This window comes from Alligator sinensis, unplaced genomic scaffold, assembly GCF_000455745.1.
Source record: "Alligator sinensis unplaced genomic scaffold, ASM45574v1 scaffold515_1, whole genome shotgun sequence".
Classification (NCBI taxonomy): Eukaryota; Metazoa; Chordata; order Crocodylia; family Alligatoridae; genus Alligator; species Alligator sinensis.
This window is the reverse complement of record NW_005842096.1, coordinates 1,571,767-1,595,053: the sequence shown is the minus strand read 5'-3', so window position 1 is coordinate 1,595,053 and position 23,287 is coordinate 1,571,767. Positions and strand designations below refer to the sequence as shown.

Below are 23,287 nucleotides of genomic sequence, written 5' to 3'. Positions count from 1 at the left end.
TCTTTCCCTGCTGCTTTATACTGATTGCAGCAAACTGACAGGCGAGCAAGCCAGCAGTGGGCTGACAACAGTGTTTATTACCTCATCAGCAAAACAATAGCCCCTCTCAAGCTCTTCTTAAATAACTTTTTCCAAGGAAGGAAGCAGGGACCTTACCAGCTGACCTGTTGATTAGCTCTAAAAAGCCCTAAGCAGACACTGCCCTGTCTCAGTGAAATTGGAGATGCACACAGACACATCTCAGCATTAGCTAGCATACCACATGCCTAGGTTCCATGGGGCTGGGGTCCATGCTGTGGAAGATGGGAGGGAGGGGGAGATCTCTGCTTGAACAGGGAAGCCAGGCAGACCTTGCTGTGTCTGCAGTCTCTGCCAGAGCCCTGGATGGGGAGCCGGGGGGTGGGGCCAGCTCTGCTGTGGAGCAGAGGGCCCCACCCAGCCCAGAGAGCATGCTAGGATGCTGGGGGAGTCTGGTTTAACTTAAACCAGCCAGGGGGCTGGGACAGATGTTGCATAAACCGGTTTGACCCAAATCAGTTAAGTGTGATACTACATTAACTAGGTTTTTCTGAAAGCGGTTTTATCTATTTTCAGACTCGTTTATATGCACTGAACATCTCTTCTGTACAGATTTAAATCAGTTTCTGATCACTTAAACCAGTTTATGCATAATGTCTGCCCCTAAAGTGACTGTCATAGAGTACTGGGAATTCTATTTAATCCGTTTAATAGAGATAAATGCTTACTGAGTTGCTAATTATTGTAGGTGTCACTGCTAGGAAGTGTCACTGAAGGAAGATCTGTTCTGCAGAACCTTTATTCCTGATGGTGATGATAAAGTGGGTGGAGGCAGTGATACTCCTTGTTAAATTTCTTAGACTGCCTTTACAGATTGGAAAGAAAGAAAAAGGTTGTGCATCTCTGCACAAATGGAGAATCAATTTTTAAAGTTTGTTGATCCATTTTTTAAAGCTTGTTTGTGACCCTTTCATATATTCTTGTGACCCACTTTTGGGTCATGACCCATGGGTTAAGATGTGCTGCTTTAGGGGATCAGATCTTTTGTGGGGAATGGAGGAGGGTTAGGTTCACAGAGATCTGTTCCTCTTTTTTTTTTTCTCTCTCTCTACACTTTAACTTTGGATAATCTTACGGGCAAATACAAAATCGCCCAGCATGTCTATGTAGATCGCTCTCAGATTTACCTTACTGCTGCAGACCTGCCTCCTGTTCAAACTTAATCAAACTGTCTCTCAAGTATGCTTTTGTAAGTGTCTGTAAGTACAAGCACAATATTGCTAAACTAGTGCTCTTATTCTGTCTTCCAAACTCTCTCCCATGTCTTTTTCCAGAGCATTGTGGGCAGCATTATCATCCTGTCATGTAGGTCTGAAACTAGGTGTCACATGTGACTAGTATCTCCTTAGATTTTTCATATATAGGATTTTTATTAATTCAATATATGTCACTATCAAACCCATTTGTATAATGACCCTAGAATGCAGCTTTTCCAATACACCCACAGAGGTAAAACTCTTTCCTTCATCTCATGATTCAGTACTGGATTCATCTTTTCACTGGTCCTGACAATTGCAGCCTTAACCTCGCATTAATTCAGGATGTTGTTACAGAGCTCCTTCTCTTAGCCCGTTGCTTTGACCTTTTTGCTTCCCTCTGCTTTCCTCCCCTTTGCTATCCCACTAAACATAAGCTGCTTGTCTTCACCTCCAAGGCCATTTGCCTCCACCCTGCATACCCTCTGTCAAGTACTACCAAAATGTCAACTTCTGCCTCAAGTCAGCCAGCAATGCAAGCCATGATGCTAGCTGCCACTGGAAACTTGTTAAAATGTTAAACAAGCACCTGATGTGTCCCTTCCTCCACATGCCTCATACATAGGAGTAAATTTCCTGCAAATATATGCAGTGCTACTTCATTTTAGAAGTCCGTTCTTCATACTCTCCTTTGCTTTGATGCCTGCCATAAACTAGACAAATGTTAGGCCTGGTGTACTTAGGACCATTATCTGACTAATATTGTTGCATTACTTCTTTGTATGCCTTTGTCAGGGACTGACAGACAAACTGTGGCTTTGCTCTCTTCTTAGGGCTTATCTACATAGAATTGTGGAGCAAAGTTTAAGGTCAAATCAAAGCTCCAATTCAGGTGTTAAATAGCCATATATTAATGCTGCAGCTTATAGACTGCAGCAGTCTAAATATGTTTACACTGCCGTATCGGGGCATCCTAGCCAGGAGAGCCCCAAGCACGACCCCCCCCCACACCTGTACTTATGCTCTAAATCAGGGAGTTTTGGTAGTGAGATCACTCTAGGGTCACAGTGGCTCCTTTCAAGCATACCAGAGACTGAGGTCTCAAGAATGACTGCAGATTTCAGCCACTTGTTTCTGGGTTTGGATTGTGTCAACAGGGTGGGGCAGGGCATGCTTAGGCCTTTTACTTGATCAGGAAACACTGTTGCCACAGTGTAGCTTTCTGCCAAACATTGTTAGCAGATTTTTCTGAACTGTCCGCCATTGCTCTGTGATTGCACGATAAGTGCTTGCTTATGCTTTGGGCAGAGATGTCTCTTCCCCACCCCCTCATGTTCCCCCATCCCAACTCTGCATTTGGCCACACAAGGGATTTCTAGCTGCTGTGGTAATGCTAATTAACAGTTGTATTGAGGGGAAAGGCCACATACTCCCTCTCCCTTTTGCATGTGTGTGTGTAGGGCATGTCTACATGTGCATTAAGCTACCCAAATGCACAGTAGCACAAATGCATGCTTTTTAGGTGATGGTTAATGTGCAGTAGCCTTTCTTACTGTGCATTAGCATGATAGCATGTGGTTTTTTACGTGCCGCTTTAATGCAAAGTAAAATAGGCTACTGCACATTAAAGTGCACATGTAGGTGCAGTTGCTTGCTCTCGTGCGCTCGCTTTCTCGTTCTCTCTCTGTGTGCCAGTCCATAGTAACTGATGTAGGATCACACATTTTAAAATATTTTTAAAGTTATTAATTTAAGTTGCATTTTCATAGAAATATATGTGTTTCAGGGAAAGGAAATGCTCTGTCCAAGTGAGACTTATTGGAGGTTTAATGCAGAGAAAAACTTCCCTGTGAAGCTGCAGTTTTTAATGAGTCATGATGGCAGTATTGATTCCCTGCTTCTCTAATAACAGCTGTCAAACATTTAGAGGTTGCAGTCCTGTTGAAGACCATAAGATGTCACTATAGTTAAAATTATTGACTATACTATGTACTTGGGCTTTTTTGGGTTTAAAAATATCACTGCAATAATTTTGTGGGTCACCTAATTGCCTGCTATTTTGACAGAATGGCAAAGAAATATAGCATGAAGCTAGTCTATAAAAAGACATTTCGAGAATTCTATGAAGAAAATATGAAGAACGAGGAGCATAAAATGCTGTTAAAGCGAATGAAGGCTTTGGAGGTAAATATTGAACATGCTAACATTACTTTTAATTTAAGTAGCATTTGCCTCTTGTTAAGGTGATATTTTGGCTGTAGTTGAAATTCTTTTCATGAGCTTTGTATAAGAAGTTAACACGTTTTAAATGTTGTCAGTGTCAGAGCCAAATAGCACCTCTACTACTGAAAGTACAGTTAATCTTCTAAATTTTGTAGCAAATGTTTCAGTTTCAGGGTACATTTTAATATTTTTTAGCTACTAGGCAAATGAGTATTTTATACTTGCTTCACACACTTTGCATCACATTTGTTTGTTCATTTTTGCAAATTAAATTCCTATGACTTCAGGTGATATATAATTAACATGATACTATGATACTAACACTTATTATAAATGTTGGTCCATTGCCTACATAAGAGAAAAAATGGAAAGGAGAAACTTAATTGCCTATCTGTGAACTACTTTCATGTGCAAGCAATATCAATAGGATAACTGAAAAGTCAAACAACATACACGTACAGAAAAAGGGTAGACTTCATATTCAGGAAAATGACAATCGTGACTAATCTTACACGGATATTTGTCCCACAAAATTTTACCATCTGAGTCTGTAATTGCTATTTTTTCCATCATTTTTAGGCAGTTTTCTAACAGACTTCAAGGCGCTCTCTTCACTGACGTATGTTGTTTTTCTGCTGTAGGATAACAAATGTCCAGTACTTATGAACTAAAGTGCTAAATGGAGTCAAAAATATTCTTAACATATACCTCTTAAGTAGGTAAAGTCAGAACTATGTCCCCTGCCTACCTGTTTGACCTAATTAAGTTTATCTCATAGTAAAACTAAAGAGCTGTGACTTGACTGTTTACTGCCCTAGGGCAATGATACATATACACTGATACAAATGACATCCAGATCTGGTGCGGACTGATAAGCAGTTCATCTGAGGTAGCTGCGCACAGTAGGCAGCTATTACAGCATATTGCCATTGGACAGCAGAGAACCTATTAAGTCTTGAGACCAGCCTGGGATAAATTTGAAACATACAACATGTACACAGCCTAATTTTATACAAGTGTGTACTACTTCTCTGTAAGGAAGTTCTCTGCAAGGGGCTATATATCATGTGGCTGCTTGTTTATAAACTGGCATATGGCCATTTATTCAAGTGTAAGCATGTTGCTTATGCATCGTCCTACTTAATCTACTTAAATAAGGGTAGCAAGTTTTATAGTGTAGTGAAAAGCAAGAATATGGGGGAAGAAGAGGAAGTAAATTCCAAGATACAAACAGGGACAAAGCTGTATAGAAAACTGAGGTTGAGGACAACAGGGAAAAGAGATTTTTAACTTAAAAATGCAGTATCTGCACAAGAGTAAATGTACACAAGTTGAGAACAAATCTAAACCAGAAGTTAGAAGAAGGTTTCTAATAGTCTTCAAAAAAGGACCAGGAATCTGAATAGTTTCAAAATGAGGTTTAGTAAGTTAATGGAAGTTATGGTATGATGCAGTAAGGGTGTGCTTGGTGTGGTAATATGACAAGGTGTATTTGAGTGTTTAGTACCCTATGAAAAGCCCTAACTTGACCTCTGTGTGGGAGGTGTCTAGAAGGCCTGTATTAGGGCTTCTGACTGTTGCCTGGGGAGAGAATGGTGGAAAGCAGGGGTGGGAGGGAGAGGATGGGTGGATGGTCGGGGAATGAGGAAGTATTCTCCTCCCTCAGCAATGAACAGTGATATCTGGGTAGATGGTCTTGTGGACCCTCTTGAACAAATTATTACCTACTAACAAACGGGACTGGATTTGATAGCCCAAGGGTGCAGACAAGTGCAGCTCCCACCGTAATTCAGTGTTTTCTGCAAAGCATTCTGACTTACAACATTAACCCAGACCAAACAGAAGTTCATTATTGGTTCCAGAGGGGAGGGAAATCTAGCTGTGGGCTGGGAGCCTGCAGCCAGGTTCTCGTAGCAACGGCCACTGACTTTCTGCCAGTGCTTCCTGTTTTCAGAATGGGAGGGGAGAAGGGCAGTAGAGGGAGGTCATTCTTGGGGTTCCCTAGCTGGTGTTGAAGGGTGGGGTGGGAGAATTGGAGCCCCCACTCCTCGAGGGGCTGCGGGGAGGTCCAGTACACCTGCTTTACCCTCCAGGGGGGCTGAGAAACCCCAGACTGAACTCCCTCCACTCCCTTTCCCCCCTTCCATTCTGAAAACAGCAACAAGCTGGGAGCTCCACAGGCACATTTTGAAATGCCTTCATCTGATACCTCATGCAATGAGGTATGATTTTCACCTGATCAGCCATTTTTGAAACTGTATGCAGCCATGCACTTGTGTTTGGTCACAGCTATAAACTACTTTCTGTGGCCAGATCAGGTGAAAATTGCCACTTCTGTCTGTGCCCCGAGAGGCCCCTAGTTGTAATTTGAGACAGGAAGTTATTAAAAGATTTGAAGAATGAAAGGAAGTGATGGGAGTAGTACGAGTAACTTGGTTCACTGAAGTAATTAAACAGGATTTAACTTATAAATACTGCTGGGCATAAAAATGGTTATTTTAAAACTAACATTTTGTTCTTGAAAGCAAAAAATAAGAACATTCAACCAAATCCTTTTACAAGCAAGCATCCAAATGGCAGACTGATTGCCCCTCCCTCCCCCTCCAACACTTGCTTAAATTCAGTGATTCACTTGGTTAGATCTTGACATAATGGGTTCATTTTCTTTTGTTGCCTGTCGTTCAGCAATATCCTGCAAACGATCATTCCAGCCTTGTGTCGGATAAGCCTGATGACTACGAGCACGTAGAAGAGCTTATGAAAAATGGCAAAGCAGAGTTGCCTATGGTAAGTATTTGCTTCCATCAGTTTCCTTCCAAATATGTTCAGATGGAAGTCCAAATCCTGCTGACATTTAAGCACATGCTTAGTTTCAATTTTATTGAAGTTAACAGGACTTTACACGTGCGTAAGTCAGAATCGGAAAGAGAGAAAAGGACCTCAGGAGATCATGTAGTCCATCCCAAGAGGATCACTCATTCTACTCCCCCACCACACACCCCCCTCTCCATCCTGAGAGAGAATTATACACACACTCCCCTAGACCATCTCTAAAAGACATTACCTAACCTATTTTTAAATTCCAAAGAGAGTGTAATTCTCATACTTCCTAGATAACCAGTTCCAGTTATTGCCTACCTTTAGAATTGGAAAGTCATCCCCCCACTAAAATCTAACCTCAGTTTTCATTCGTGCAAACCAAGGTGATTATTTCTTATCCTATCTGCAGTGGACATGGAGAACAATTAATTACTGCCTTCTTTATAAGAACCTTTTACATATTTGAAGACTTGTATCCTTCTTCAGTCTTCTCTTTTCTAAAGTAAACAAACCCAGTTCTTCCCACTCTTCCTTATGGCCCGACATTTCTAAATACCTTGACCTTGTTATTCTTCATCTTGTATTTATGCATTTGATTTTTCTTTCCCAAGTGTGGTGTGATAATGATGATGACTTTGTATGTTAATTGAATTGAATCTTACTCATTTTCTCTAAATTATCAAGATTATTTTGAATTTCAGTCCAGCTTGCAAACTCTTCCGACTTGGTATCATCTGCAGATTATTATAAAAGGGATCTCTCTTCCTTTGTTTGTCATAGTATTAATTAGAACAGGATCTAAAATAGAGTGGTGTGAACCCCATTTGACATGTTCCTCAGTTTGATGGTGAACTATTTGATAGTGACTCCTTGAGGATCAGTTTTGAACCAGGTGTAGAGTAATTTCTTCTAGGCCATATTTCCCTAGTTTGCTTATGAGAATATTTATGAGAGATACTGGGTGCAGACAGATGTAACATCTGAAACATTTTAAAGTGTAATGGGGTTTGATAGATTTGAAAAACAGTGTTTCAGACGACGTATGGCCCCAGCTGCGCCCCACACTGGAGTGCTTCAAAATTGCCATGCCACCCAGGAGAGACAATAGGGTGTTGCTTAGTCCTGTGTCTCTGCCCCTCCCCCCACGCACAGTGTGTGCATGTCTGGAGGCTCTCCTGTCAAAAAATCTCAGGTGTTTCAAATGTTACATTTTTCCATTCCTTTTGCTGAAAAGCTTGATAAATCAAAGTACAACATCTCTCTCCTTTATTCACTAGTCTAGTTACCATGCCAAAGAAGAAAGTTGAATTAATTGGAAGTGATTTGTTCTCAACAATTCTATTGGCCAATTTTTTACTTTATTATTTTCTAGGTGCTTATAATTGGATTGTTACATTTTTTCTGATTTTGAAGTTAAGCTGATCATTCTGTTCCCCAGGACCTCCTATTACTCTCTTTATAAAAAAAAAAAAAAAAAAAAGTTACTCTTTGCCCTTCTTCATGCCTCTAGGACCTCCTCCATTTTTCATGAATTCTCAGAGATAACCCACTAATGATTCAGCAGTTGCTTTGGCTAATTTAAGTACTCTAGGGCAAATTTGTCTGAGTGCTAGCTACCTGAATACATTTTTTACTTGCATGCTCTTGTTCAATTTTGGCCTGTCTCTACCCTATTTATAATTTTAATTCAAATGTCTAATCATGACTAACTTTTCAGGTGAAGACTGAAGTAAAAGGGGTGGGAGGTTGGGGGAGGGACACCCCCCCCCCCCCCCCACATATTTCAGTCCTTTCTGTTTTATTTGCTTTTTGCTTACCTTCCTTGATTTAGTAATGGACCATTATTTTCCTTAGTCTCTGTCTTTCTTTTAGTGTATTTATAGAATCATTTCTTATGGTCTTATGCAAAGACGGTTGGAAAGACTAAGACATAAAACTAATATAACTACTGGGGCCATGCCTGTGCTTACATTTGTGTACTGTAATAGTGAGTGTTTAACTTAAAGTATTGTTCAATCTCATTGGCCAGGTCTTTCCCCACTTCCCTGACTGCAGGCTCCCTCAGCACTGCGTGGGCAGGCAGCTTCCTTGTTACCACTGTACCATGCAAGCAGGCAGAATGAATTAACAAACTTTTTTTTTCTTAATAGGGAACTTTGAGTAAATCTGAATGGGAAGCAACAAGTAAGTAGTGTTTTGAAACTTAAAATACCATTCCTTTAACAAAGTAGTTGAATAAATGATGGCAGTAGAAGGTGTGCAGAGATACCCTTTCAAAGGTGGTGGTTTAATGTTAAAACCTTAATTAAGAGGCTAATTTTATATGCATTTTTATTCATGTGGCCAAATATGGATTCAGTTGCCTAACTTCAGGATGCTCAAGCTAATAAAAAAGTCATCATATGCATGTAACTTAAGTTTAGTTAAATTGAAAAGGTGGTTAACAGAAACTGTTTACAGCACTCAGTGTTGGGGAATACAAATTTATAGTGTTGGGGAAGCATGAATGTGTAAAATATTTCAAGAAAGTTGTTAAACAAAGCTTTATTGTAGATAAAATTGGCTAACTTATTCACAGGTTGCCCTTCTTGGCACTCAGTATATTTCAGACACAAATAGTTGAGGAGTGGATATGAGGGTGACTGGTGTTTATTCTGATGTGTTGCACTTTTAAATAGAAAACGGTAATATTGTTACATATATTGTGTGGGTTTTTTAAGTCAATGTGATTGGAAATTTCTGTGGCTGCACAGACTACTGTACTTTTCTGCCACCCTTTATTTATTTATTTATTTTTTTGAAAAAGTAGTTGGATATCTAGGTAAAAAAAAATCCTTCCGGGAGTCCAATAGCTTTTATGTATTGCAGTCAATTAGAATTAGCAGTATTCCAGACCTTGGTACTGGCCTGCTCAGATGTCAGAAAAAGCTAGATTTTTACATTTAGTTAGTTATTAGTTTTCAGGAAGTCTTTAATCAGAATTTTTTCTTGTGTTCAGAGAATCCATTTGATCATCTTCAAATAAGTATTCTCTCTCCCGTTGGGGAGCTTTGGTTTTACAGATCAACTTTTATTCTCTTGTTGCAATCATCTGATTTTAAATATGTATCAGAAGGACTGTGACAAACTCAAACTACTTTTTTCTTTTCAGCAGTGCTTATTTTCTATTAAATTGAGGGTTTTCATACTTGTTATAAGGAGTAATTGGGGATTAGTTACCCAACAGTCTTTGTATAGAGATCTTGAGGAATAGTATTCCTGATGGGTAAAATAGAGGCAGTTTGCCACAATTAAGTAGAATTTTGTATCGTTGCTGGAAAACACGTTCAGGCTTATTGTATACATAGAGCAACCTTCTAGCTATGACGCACATAATCACAAACAGCTATTTAGAGTCAGCTGGAAACCTCTAACCATCAGATTGTATTCTGCTTGTTTTTATAAGAAACTAGTTTTGCAATGTGTTCTGACACGTCTCTCTGCTGGCATGAGACAAGGGTTGTCTGTAAATTTTACTCTTCCGTGCACATTGCAAGAGTATTACTGTAGTCAAGATAGTACTTGACCTCCATTTCTACTAGGTACATTTCGAGTTAACAAAGTGTCAGCTGTTATATGTAAACACACTGTGGTGTCTCTTTCTAACAGCTATTATTTTTAAAATGGCAACTTCAAATTTTCAGATCTTTGTATGTACTATTAACATTTCATTTCACCTTTGCAGAGAGGAACACAACCTTAATTCTGCTCTATTGCATATATTATAAAGAAAAATACAAACCAAAGGAACATTTAGGATTTACACATTAACCTTATGTAGCTATGAATCTTAAAATTGTGATAATGAATTTTGAAAGACTTAAAAAGAAACAGAATAAGTTGAATGTTAAGACATTCACATTTCATAGCTAGAATCCTTAAGCTACTGTTGCGTCAAGCATATAATATTATAAAGCTGCATTTAAGATTTAATATTGCATTGCTTTGGATATTGTTTACTGGTTGGGTTCTTCTGAAAATATAGCCCTTCATCTAAATTACAAATATATAGTTGAATTTTGCTTATCTAAACTTGCAGCTATATTAGAATATGCTTTTAATACATGGGCCATAATAGGATATGGTCAGATGGGGTAGCTATTGCTGCAGCTTTTATTAGATAGATTATTCTGCTCTCCAGTATCTTTTTAGAAAGATATATCAAATGTGTATTTTGAAACTTTTGGGATGAAGAGGAACTAGAAGTTTTCAGTGAAGTTTGAAATGTTCCTTTTTCTTTTCTAGGTATATACTTGGTTTTTGCATTTGAAAAGCAACTGTGAAAAAATCACGTACTGGAAGTAGCACGAAGAGATCACACCCCTGTACAAGTTGGAGTGATCCAAAAATCCATTGTGGCAACTATTTTTTTATGTTTATTTTTTAATTATTGGAAGTGTGCGGGACACTACCAAAAAACTAGAGCAAGCTCGTGAATCAGTTACAGTTGCCTGTCTGTGACAGATGGACTAGTGTGTATATGTAAAAATGATTCTGAACCTGTGTCTTTTAAAACATATTTTTAAGTAACCTGCATACTCCCAGAAACAAAACCCTTTGAACTTTACACATATTTTGTTCCAAGCAAAGGTTTTGTTAGTAGAAATTTGTTCATGAGTCTTAAGGGCCTGATCCTATGTCCTATGAAATAAAAAAAAAAAAAGAGAGAGAGACGCCCCCCCCCCTTACTTCAGTGGTATAGAATTCAGGCTTAGATATTGACAGCACAGTTTAAATGCATTCATAATGCAGTTCTCTTATACTTAGAGATATGTCTGTACTGAAGTACAGAGATGCCCAAGCTAGCTTCAGGTACTGAAAAAAATTCAAGGTCATGGCACCATGGAGTACTATAGCCTAATTTTACTCTGCTGTGGCTAGACTTGTCCCCATAGTTACACTAGCTCAGGTGTCTCTATACTGAAATGTGTAGTGTAGACATAACTTCAGTAGTATTATATTGAAGTTGTAGTTTATGCATAAAGGTTCCAAGCTGTTCTTGTTTTTTGTGCTTGCTGATATGTAGTGTCACCTCACAGTGTTTTCAAGATTAAATTGGTTTGCTCTGTACCACTTAATATTGCTTTCTGTCATCAGTACTTTCAGGAATTCACTCCTGAAGGGTTTTAATAATCTACAGACCACTTTAGAGACATACCAGTGTATTCAGCAAGTAGCAACCACTATATTTAGGGTGCCCAGCATTTTCCTTACAAAAGACTCTCGACAAGTTTATGTAGTTTTGCAGCACACCTTTGAAACTTAGCAGAGAGCGGTAGTTTGTGAAATTCCAGTCGGGTTTGGGTGAATTACAGAACTATTGAGAATAATTTTGGTTGGAAATTCTTGAGAACTCTTTTCACTTGTTGCAACACTCAGGAAAACTTTGGTAGCATGCCAGAACAATGGAACATGAACGTTCTTAAAAGAGGGGTCTGCAATATACCCAGAAGCCCTTAAGGCTGACAAAGCAGCTGTAGCAGTAAGGATGGGAAGGAGTTGTCCCCCTTGTCCCCTTTGCCGTGCAGTTATGCCAGGTTGGCTATACTGACCAAATTCTTTCCAGCCTCCTACTTCAGAGTAACAGCTTTCTGCAGCTGTCTGATATATATAGTAAAAGTGATAAAACACTGATGGTTCAGAATTCATAATGGAGAAGATTTGTTAAAATTTTCCATGTAGAATTCGATTTTCCTTCCACAAGAGTGACAGCACAAAACTACTGAAGGAACATTGTGTCAGTTCTCAAATTAGGTTCTCAATAAGTATCTAAATGAAGATATGTCAGACTCAGATTCCTAGTTGACTGTGCCAGCCTCCTGCTTCTGTGTGAATGTGCATTTGTTAAACTAGTGGTTCTCAATTGTGTTGCAACGCCACTCTGGGTGTGTGCTGCTGTCACTGCATCTCAGTGGAACTGCTCCATCTGCCTTGTTTGGAGCCAGACCAGGAAGGGCAGCAGCAGGAGCATATGTTTTTGCTGTAATGCTTCCCAGTCTGACCCAGTGTGCTTTTCCTGAAAATGAGACGGGCCTGGAATTGTCCCATGCACTTCTGGTCCTGGGAGAAGTGCAGGAGAGCTGTGCAAAAGTGGCTGCTCCTGCTTGCTTTAAGATGAGATAACCCTAATGTAGTAAAGAGCTTGCATTTATGCTGCAGCCTTTCCTGGTTTGGCTCTGCACAAATTGGGCAGAGCCCTTGCACCCTATTAAATAAACTGAGGCAGCACAAGAGTGGTTCTCAACTGGAGTGCTGCGAAATTCAGAAAATTTAGAGAGAAGTGACCTGAATCTAAAAAGGATGAAAACCACTGTGTTCTCCCTAACTGCAGTCTATCAGACTTCTTTTCTTTTTTTTAAACCCCGTAAAACCAATATCATTCACTACATTGAGCAGAGACAGAGTTAGAATTAAAGTTGTCTTGTCATCTATAAACTGCTTGATTACAATAGTGGTACCCAGGTGACTAGGGTGGCACTAGATTTGTGTACGTGATGCTTGTCCCAGACTGTTGGATGTTATCTGGGCTACAGAATATCTAACTAGAGGTTCCAAAAGACATTATCTTTGCATCTTTGCATATCTTTGCATGCAAAAACAAGTATAGGTCAATTAAACTGTTCATGTCGAGTTATTTGAAAATGTCTGTACATGGGCGATTGTAGGAAATTCCTCAAACAGCACAGGATTCAAATTTAAAGTAATGCAGAACACAGAAATTTACATTATAGGTACAATGAAATAAATAACACTTTGCATTGAGAGAACCAAAAATCTGTAAACATAACCTAAAGCCATATACTTTTAGTTCTTTATTTTCTCTCTTAAAGAATAAATATGGGATGATGCTAGAGAAAAAAAATTTTCACTTGAGACTATGGAGATTATACTCTTTGGACAAGCTTTTTGATTTAAAAAAACCCATTTAGTATACTTTACAGCTTTATCATTTAAGAATTGATTTGGTAAAAATTTGATTCACTAAAAAAATTTTAACGTCTTCCTTTTTTTAAGCTGGAGGGAAAGGTATTGATTTGGCTTATGATTATAGACATGCCAAAAGTTTAGAACTCTAGAATGAAGTATAGTCTCTTTCTGCAAGCTGTGACTGCTACTTATAATGGTTCTCTAGTTATCTCCACACTTTATGTAATTTTAGGAGTTAGTTTACAATAATAACCAGTTACTGATGCAAAGAAATGATGTTCAAGGTAGGTATATCAACGGAGTAATTTTCCTAATGTTACTCAAAACAGCAGAAGAAATCAAGTGTCTGGAAACCTGAGCTGGGAAAAAGCATCCTTTGAAACAAACATGGAAGAGACAGTGTCAGATCTTTCACTTTCACTTTCCTGGAAGAAGTCTCAGCAGGAGCTTTAATGACACAATTAAGGTGTGAAAATTTTAACTTCTAACTTTTTTGTTCAATTTCCTGTCACTTAACCTCTCTACACTGTGGCACACTGAACATGTTGCAATACCCATTAGTTTGCTCGGATTTTAGCTTTTGTTTCTGGATCAGAAGGAAGGTGCTGGTAAGTAGCACAAAGAAAATCATTCTAAATATACTTCACATTTGTTGGCTGAGTTTTCAAGTTTTTATGCCCAACTTGGAAGCATTTCTAGTAGTGTCTGGAACATAACTGTTGGATCCTCTCAGTTCCACTTTTAAGACTTAGGCATCAGCAGGCAGAAATCTTATTTTCCACAAAACACAAAATATCAAAATAGGAGACCTGGAGCCCCTGCCACCTTGTTGATGCAGGTAAAACTTCAAATGACTTTCCAGGTCAAAAAACTGAAGGTAGATGCCTTCAGAACAATACTGATCATCTGGCGGCCTGAATAACTTCTCTCCAAACATAAAAAAACCATACTGGAGGTAATAGTAGTGAATAGAAAATCCTGACTGGCAGGAAGGAGCAAGAGCACATGAGAACACAAGAAAGGGAAGGGATGTAGGGGTGCACAGGTCCACTGCCATGTCTTCAGAGGATGAGTTGCAGGGTCCCCCTGAAATAAAAGGGTGGATGGAGAATGGTGCATAAGATATTTGTAATGGAGAATGAAGGATGAAAGGCCTGAGTGTATGCAGGCAGACAAAGTTCCTTGGGTGAATTTGATATTTTTTATTAGACCAACCCAAATAGTTGGAGAATAGTTATTAAGCAAGCTTTCGGGTTCAAAAACCCTTCGTCAGGCTAAGGAAGTTTCAGCAGTTGGTGTGTGCTCTTCCTGGATGGAATGAAAAGTAAAGAAGCCAGGGGCTGGGCTGGGGAGTCAGTTGTGAGGCAGATTATAACGTATCAAAAATCCAATGTCTATGTTTAGTCCATGATCTCTAGTATCCAGGAGGTTGATGAAATGGAGCTCATAGGCTCATCTCTGGGAAGTGTTGTGTAAGTTTCCCTTGAGGATCAGGACTGAGAGACTGGAGAGAGAGTGGCCCTCCTGTGAGAAATGTGCCCCCACCGGTAATTGGGTATTTCTGTCTTTGATAGATTTCTGGTGTGCATTCATTCTGGTGCGCAGTTGTTGTTTGGTCTCTCCTACATATTTTCCATCAGGGCATTTGGTGCATTGGATGAGGTATATTACATTTCTGGAGGTGCAGCTGTAAGATCCTGGGATGCTGATGGCTCTGTTGTGGGGTGTAGTAATTGTGGGGGTGGTGGAGATGTGGGGGCAGGTTTTGCATTTCTTGTCATGGCACGGTCTGGATCCTTTTGGTGTATTCTGGGCTTGAGGAAGTTCTGATGATGAGGTTGGCGAGGTTCGGTGCTTGTTTGAAGGCTAGGATGGGTGGCTCTGGGAAGATCTTTTTAAGAATAGGATCTCTTTCTAGTATGGGTTGCAGTATTTTGAGGATTTTCCGTACAGGTTCAAGGGAGGGGTGATACATCATAACCAGCGGCGTGCGATTTGTGGGGGGGTTTCTTCTGTACTGCAGCAGTTCTTCATGTGGTATCCGGGTGGCTCTTTCAAACGTGCGATCTATCTCTCTGGACGAGTGTCCTTGTTGGGTGAAAGCCTTTTTAAGATTGGTGAGGTGGCAATCCCGGGTGTTCTCTTCAGTACAGGTGTGGTGGTATCTGAGGGCTTGGCTGTATATCACAGCCTTTTTGGTGTGTTTAGGGTGATTGCTGGTTCTGTGCAGATATGTATGTTGGTCTGTGGGTTTCTTGTATACTGTGGTCTGTATTTTACCCTTCTGGATACTGATCATTGTGTCTAAAAAGGGGATGTTGGTGCTGGAGTATTCTAAAGAAAGTTGGATGGAGGGATGGTGATTGTTGAGTTTCTGATGGAACTCAATCAGAGATTGCAGGTTTTCAGTCCAAATGATGAAGATGTCATCAATGTATCTTAAGTATAGCAAGGGTTTGATGGTGCAGTTCTTGAGGAAGTCTTCTTCCAGGTGGCTCATAAAAACTGTGGGGCCATTTTAGTGCCCATAGCTGTTCCCATCATCTGGAGGAAGTGTTGATTATTAAAAGTGAAATTGTTTTGTGTGAGGATGAAGTGTATAAGCTCAGTAATATCTTTGGGTCTGTATTCTGAGTGTATGCAGTGAACTCTTTACAGAATCTACTAAGTGTTTTCTCCCATTACAGTTGGCTATGGAAGATATAGACTTAATCTTTACCTATTTATTTATTTATTTCAGTGGTGTGTGTTTGAGAAATTAAGGGGGGGGGGAAAAAAAGATTCATTGCTCATGAACACTTATATTTTGCCCCTGAAGACATGAAAAAGCAGTGCTGCTCAAACTTTTGGTGCCATGGGCAAACTGAGTGATGCACAGCATAGACTGGACCCCACATCCCCGATCAGATTGCACTGTGGATCCAGACTGTGCTGCTCCTGCCTGGCCCTGTGTGCCAGGATTGGGGCCCTGAGATCACGTGTCACCTCTGCCTGGTCCTGCATTCTGAGATTGGGGCCCTGAGGCCCTGCACTGCCCCTGTGTGCTGGTATGGGACTGAGAACCCCACTGCTGCTTCCCAACACCACATGCCAGGCTTAGAGCTGTGGGACTGTGCACCAAATCTAGCATGCAGTGTTCAGGGAGCCCCACAGGCCCAATGGATGCATCTACACAAGACACGTTAATGCACATTAGCCTAATGTGCCTTATGGGAATGTGTCTACATGTGTATACTCTTAATGCTCATTAAAAATGTCAAAATTAGACTAATCATACCTAAATTTGATACCTGCAAATGCAGGTATCAAATTTAGTCACGGTTATTTTAAGTGCATGAATTCATGTGTAGATGTGACCCAGTGCTAACTTTAGTGTTGGGTCTGCCCAGCCACTTAGGGCACGTGGCAGGGCTTCAGGGACTTGGCATTAACTTTAGTGCCAAGTCCCTGCGTGTGTAGACACCTGCCAAAATCGCTTAATGAATATTAAATTTAGTTGTGCTTAAATGAGCATGTAGATGTGCCCAATGAGAAGGTGCTGGAGGCTACATCTGGCCTGTGGGTTAGGGTTTGAGCACCTCTGATCTAAAGCACAAACTGCTGCTTAAGCTAGCCCTACTACTTGGTTGTACTAATTAAATCAAGTCAGTTCATTACTGACATATGTCAGTCCCTTGCCACATGTTACACTTATGGTATGGCTAAAACAAGATTAATTGTGCCGTAAATAGCAACCGTGCTACATTTTGAGGTGATTTATGGTGCCATAAAGTGTCAAACCAGCCAAAAATACTCCATAAAATATGTGGAACTTTTGTGGCTTGTTTGTATGGTTCCATAAATTGGAATGTATAGCACCCCTTATCCTAATGTTGACAATCAGCTGATTGGCGGTGTTCACTTGTCAGTATCGGCTTTGAGACTAAAAATAGGTTGCTGGAGGTGTGGGTTGCAAGGTTCGCGGCAGGGTAGCTGAAGGACTCCCATTGCTGGGAACATTGTAACCCCTGTACCTGGCAACCTTTCCTGCATTGTCCTAGAGGAAACATTTTATAATAATGATTTTGCTTATTTATTACTAAGTTCTTAAGATGCTCAAGGGTGGAGCATATAACATATATAGTGCTGTATTGATAATATTCAGGCATAAGTGCTTTCTTTGTGAGGTAAATTCAATTTTAAAATGCAGATATCACATTTCAGGGCAAGTAGTTTAGTCTCCCCCACTGAGACAGCCAATAGAGGTGTCATTCATGATGGAGATTTTCTGAGATATGGATACCTGTCCCATGTGAACAGGACAAAAACAAAGCAACATTCATTATGAATTCTCATTGCAACTTTTATGGCATTGGTGATGAAATTCAGTTACAATTCTTCCCACAATGTAGCTCTACTGTATTGTACACATAATTAACAGCCTAGCCAGTAAACTGATACTCTTGGGTTTGAAGTGCAAGGTGCAGAGGATTTGGGCCCTAAAGCTTGAAAGCACTTAAGCATATGTTTACCTTTTGTGCTTCAATTTAAGCAGATGCTTAATTGAGAAGGACTGGTGCATTACATTTGTTGCCTATTACAAAATACTTTGTTGGCACCTGAAGCATGAAAATGGTGAAAGATTTGAAGTAACCCTCTTACAGTATTTGATTAGTTTAATTTACATAATGAATATACTAGTCCTTTGAAATTGCATAAAATAAGATTCTAGGGAAAAACTCATGTAATAAGGCACTATCTTATCTGAAATGCATTTTTAGTAAAAAGGAGTAATTATTATACACTCTCTGCTAATTGCTAAGACTTGGAAAAATAGTTAATTTGTGGGAACACTGAAATTGAAGTAGAAATAAATCTAACACAGCTGCAAAGTAATCAAGACACTGATAACAAATCCACTTTGCACTTGACTCAGTGCTAAAGTGATGCTGTTGGAGGAAATACATTCCTAATGGTGCTCAGGACTAGTAGATTTCACTGTTCATAAAATGTTTATTGTATACCCCAAATAAGGCCCACAGTTCTAAAAAGCAAGGAAGCATGCATCTCCATATTTTATAAACCTAAATTAGGGGCCTGAATTAGTAACTGTATCAAGAATCATTATCTAGATACAGTAAAGTCTTAATAGATCAGAATCCATCCTGTTATACGTTTCAGTCCTTTGTTTAGTGAAGAAATGTAAGTAATTTCTCAAGTTTAGGAGCATGGTAGTGCACAAGTATCATTAATAAAAGTTGATATCCACAAACTGTGATGCCTAAAACTCAATGTAGTTTGATCGTAAACTCTTCTATAGCAAATAGTTTAGTTTCAGTTCAAGGTATTTATAGCAGTACATGAGGTCTTTATCAAGTGTCTGTTCAGAATGATACATGCTTCTAACAACTTAACTATCAGGAAAGGATAATAATAAAGGATATTAATTTTGATTCCCTGAAACAAAGCTAAGATCAAAGTCCAGTTCCTAGTTTTGTAAAGTGTTTCTTCAGTTCACTATGTAGTTTCAAGTCCTTGTCTAGATGTTTCCAAATTCAGATTTTCAATTCTGTAGTGCAAAAGAAGGAATTACTTTTCTTTGTTAGCCCACATTGCATATAAAAATCTGAGGTAAGAATGGCAATATATTGTATTTTGTACTTGTGTAAATGACTGCATAAAGTGCAGGTAACACTATATGAGTTCCGTGCAGTCCAGTGCTGCTTCTACCTGGATTCTTCCTAACTCCACCTTCCTCATCTTCAAATAAAACTAACCAGTTGGTTATTATAATTGGTTCCTGAACAGCAGAGTCTAACTTGGCAGGGAAAGAAAGTGTTACTCTAACCTATGCTTAAGCAGGTATAGACTAATAAAATCTGTTATTTTTGGTTAATATATAAAATGCACCTTCCAAATAAAAATCAAACTGTTACAAAATCAAAAGTGACATTTTCATAGTCCAAGCAAGCCTCTTTGGTGAGGGCACATGGCAACAACATTTTAAAATGTTACAGGAATTAATTTCTTTGCTCAGGAGAGCCCTTCATTTCTGGACTGAGCCATCCATTAGTCAAAAGAAATCTGACAGCTATCAATATAGTATACCTCTGCTTCAAACAGCTGGAATTGAAGCCTGCATCTCATAAATCAAGAGAACCATAAATAAGATGAACAAATCACTTGGTAGCAATTACAGTGGGGACAATCGTTGACTTGTTTAATTACCTTCTTTATGCATTATTTATTTCTCATTCACTGTGTCTAGTCAACAGTGACCGAGAGGAAAAGATGTAGAGCTGTGAGCTATGCTAATATGAAGTTGACTCTATTATGTCAACTAGGACTATTCTGTTTGTTCCTATTACATTTGTAGTCCCAAATTAGACATTGCAACCTTAAGTAGGGGGGTTGCAAAGCCCCAAATCCCCCTCCCCCTACCCCAGACTGCAATTACCAGTCTATCAACAATTAACAATCTGAGGACTTACTGCAAACAGTGTTATCAATTTGTGTGCTTACAATGAATGGGCAAAAGCCTCAGGTACTTCGTGGTCACTGTCTCTGTGCCCCAGTTCTTAAGGCAAGTTGAAGTTAAACCAAGGCAATTTAGCTCAGTTTCATATGGGATAAGCTGTTCTGGTTTAACTGTCACTGGGCACGTCTACGCATGCATTTATGTACCAGAATTACAGCACATTGTTTGGTATTTGTAATGACAGGTACTAACTTAATGCACTGTAATCAGAACTACTGTGTAGTAGCACCAGCCCATGCTTTTTTTGTCATCCTAATGTACAGTAGACTAATTCTACTGTGCATCAGCATATTAGTATGGTTTTTGCCTGCCTTGCTAATGTGCAGTAGAATTAGTCTACTGCGTATTTAACATCTTGTGTAGATGTGCCCACTGAGGAGTTAGGGTTGGTACAGAGACAGTTACTACAGAAGCAGCTGAGGCATAAAGTCCCTGGCATTTGTTGGTACATAAATAATTACTGCTATTATTCTAAGTCCACACCATTCTAACAAAAGAAGACAAAAATTAATTATGTGTGTTCATCATTGAATGAGTTTGCATTTTGAATGGTTTCTTGTATGGTGGTTAGGTGATTGTGTTGTTAGAAGATGTTTTAAAATGGGATGTGAAAGGGAGGAGGTGGGGGTAGATATTAGGAAGAACTTTCTCACTAGGAGGGTAGTAAAGCCCTGGAACAAGTTACCCAGAAAGGTTGTGGACTCTCCATCCTTGGAGGTTTTTAAGACCTGGCTAGACAAATCCTGGCTCACATCTTAGGCTTTACCCTCTTAACTGCACTCATAGGTGGAGGTTGTAATTGTTTGAGGATTTTCCATATAGGTTCGAGGGAGGAGTGATATAACCAGTGGTGTGCGATTCATGGGGGTTTTCCTTCTGTACTGCAGCAGTTCACATGAAGAATTGCTGCAGTACAGAAGGAAAACCTACATGAATCGCACACTACTGGTTATGACATGTAACCCTCCCTTGAACCCTCCCTTGAACCTATGTAGAAATCTGCAAACAATTAGAACCCCTACTAGAAGAAGATCCAATTCTTAGATCTTCCCAGAGCCACCCATCCTAGCCTGCAAACAAGCACTGAACCTCCCTAACCTCATCACTGGAAGCAAACTTCCTACAGCCCAAAACACACCAAATGGATCCAGACCGCCATGCCATGACAAGAAATGTAAAACCTGCCAACATATCCCCTCCCCTGTCCCCCCCCCCCAATTACTACACCCCACAACAGAACCATCAGCATTCCTGGATCTTATAGCTTCCCCTGCAGAAATGTAATATATCTCATCCAGTGTACCAAATGCCCTGATGGAAAAGATGTAGGAGAGACCAAATGACAACTTTGCACCAGAATAAATGCACACTGGAAATCTATCAAAGACAGGAATACCCAATTACCTGTGGGGGCACATTTTTTGCAAGAAAACCACTCTCTCTCCAATCTCTCAGTTCTAACCCTCAAAGGGAGTTTACAAAACACCTTTCATGGATGAACTTATGAACTTCTCTTCATCAACCTCCTGGATACAAAAAGGTATGGACTAAATAGAGACATTGGTTTTATGATGCGTTATAACCTGCCTAACATCTGACTCCCCAGGTATTTCTCCACTGTTTACCAGCTACATTCATTCCCCTTCCCCTCCCTCCCCACCCCAGCCTGTGTCTCATCCACTGACTCCTCAATCTACATCTTCACTGACTGCCTATCTTGCATGCATACCAGCCTCTGGCCTCTTTACTATTCATTCCATCCAGGAAGAGCGCACACCAACTGCAGATGCTTCCTCAGCCTGGCAAAGGGTATTTATACCCAAAAGCTTGCAAAGAAGAATGTTTCCTACTTTTTGAGTTGGTCTAATTAAAATATCAGATTTACCCAAAGAATCTTGTCTGCCTATGTCCTTAGGCCAACACTGCTACAACCTATACCCCAATAAGTAAATATGTACTTTCTACAAGGAACTATATTAGGAGAATGACAAGAGGTTTATTCATCCTTTATTTTCCCTAAGCAACCATACTGAAAGGCAGAATTCTGTCTAAACATCCTTGATCAAGACAGAAACTTTACTGCGCCCCACTGGCTTTACTTGAGTTTTGCATGGCCTCATGTGTTCCCCTGCTGAGAGGCAGCTGCAGATCAGTGCCAGAACAGTACAAGACTCACTATACTGGAAACTCAAAAGTTCTTCTCTTTCTGCCTCACTGCTCTGTATGCCTTGTGGGACAGTTGCTGCAGTTACATGCGAGTCCTAGCCTTGAGAGTTAATGCATCCACCTATTGTCTGGCTGCCATGCTAAGAATCCTTAGAAACAGCCTAGAGGTGAGGTGGCAGCAGTTATGAAGAGACATAACTTAATTTGATAACTTTGAAATCACTACAGCTTATTTCAGACTTAAGCCCTGGGCACTGGGGACACCAGAAAGACAGCCCCCACCACCCTAGGGATCCTGTGCTACCACTGTCACTGCTGCAGCAGTCCATTTAGATGAATTAGCATCACATTTTGTGGGGAAAGCCTACCTGGCTTCCCACCAGGCTTCTAAGGAATCATGTGGACTGATAGGAACACCATGACAGCCCTGCCACATGATCTGCCCTGGTCCTGGGGGAAACTCTGGTGCTGTGAGCCTGAAAGTTTTGGCTCTGATGGGAGCTTAGTTCCTGGCTATATAGCAGAAAGTCTGGGAACCCTGAGAACTCTGACTACAGTTTTGAACCTCTCAAGACTTTCAGGCTTCCTGATGCAGAGCTACAAGACTGGGAATCTTGTGTGCTTAGGCTAGTGCTCACAAAGTTCCCATGTTTTATACTGCCAAAGTGGGAGCCCCACCTCCGTCAGACAGGGGAAACCTTTCTATAGAGCTGGGATTCAGTTTTGTGGCTTTGTTTCTCCTGAACATTTCCAACTAGTTCTACGTAAGAGCTCTTGGTCCCTTTGTGTGCAGCCTTTAGATTTAGGCCTCGCTCATATCTGGGATGTTGACCAAATTAACCTTTCTCAACAATAGCTGCATTTCAGCATATTCCAGGGCTGCTTTAAAGTGGCTACACTGAGCATGCTCACTAAGCCTATATAAAACAGCAGGTGTAAGGACAATGCTGGGTGTGTGCTCCTGACCTATTGAAGACAGCTACACAGACTCATTTTGGGGATCTGATGCTCATGCAGACTGGGAGTGAGTGGGTAGAGCATACCCCATACTCAGTATCTTTGGGAAAGTGATTTAACATTAAGTTTGAAAAATGAATGTCAACCCTGAACCTGTTTCTAAGAATGTCAACCCTGAACCAGTATGTGAACTGTTCAAACACTCATTTTTCTGTACTGATGGAATCCAATAACTATGATTGAGTTTATCCTATACAAGTAAACTTTCTATACAAATGGAAACAGCTTCAACTGCACTTTAAAGATGGAATGCATCTACCACTGTCAGTAGTCAAGTGGTTGTAAATACTTTCATTTTTCAAAA

At 40.0% G+C, this 23,287-nt stretch overlaps 1 protein-coding gene across 1 annotated transcript in view; it reads left to right on the top strand.

Moving 5' to 3' along the window:
* The window catches only part of RNMT (RNA guanine-7 methyltransferase), a 26,548-nt gene extending 15,114 nt beyond the window's left edge, over positions 1–11,434 (top strand). The window contains exons 8-11 of the mRNA XM_006024111.3: positions 3,341–3,458; positions 6,183–6,284; positions 8,468–8,501; positions 10,602–11,434. Of these exons, the coding sequence (XP_006024173.1) occupies positions 3,341–3,458; positions 6,183–6,284; positions 8,468–8,501; positions 10,602–10,639 (292 nt within the window). The 3' untranslated portion in view covers positions 10,640–11,434. The remainder of the gene's footprint in view (positions 1–3,340; positions 3,459–6,182; positions 6,285–8,467; positions 8,502–10,601) is intronic.
* The last annotated feature ends 11,853 nt before the right edge of the window (positions 11,435–23,287 follow it).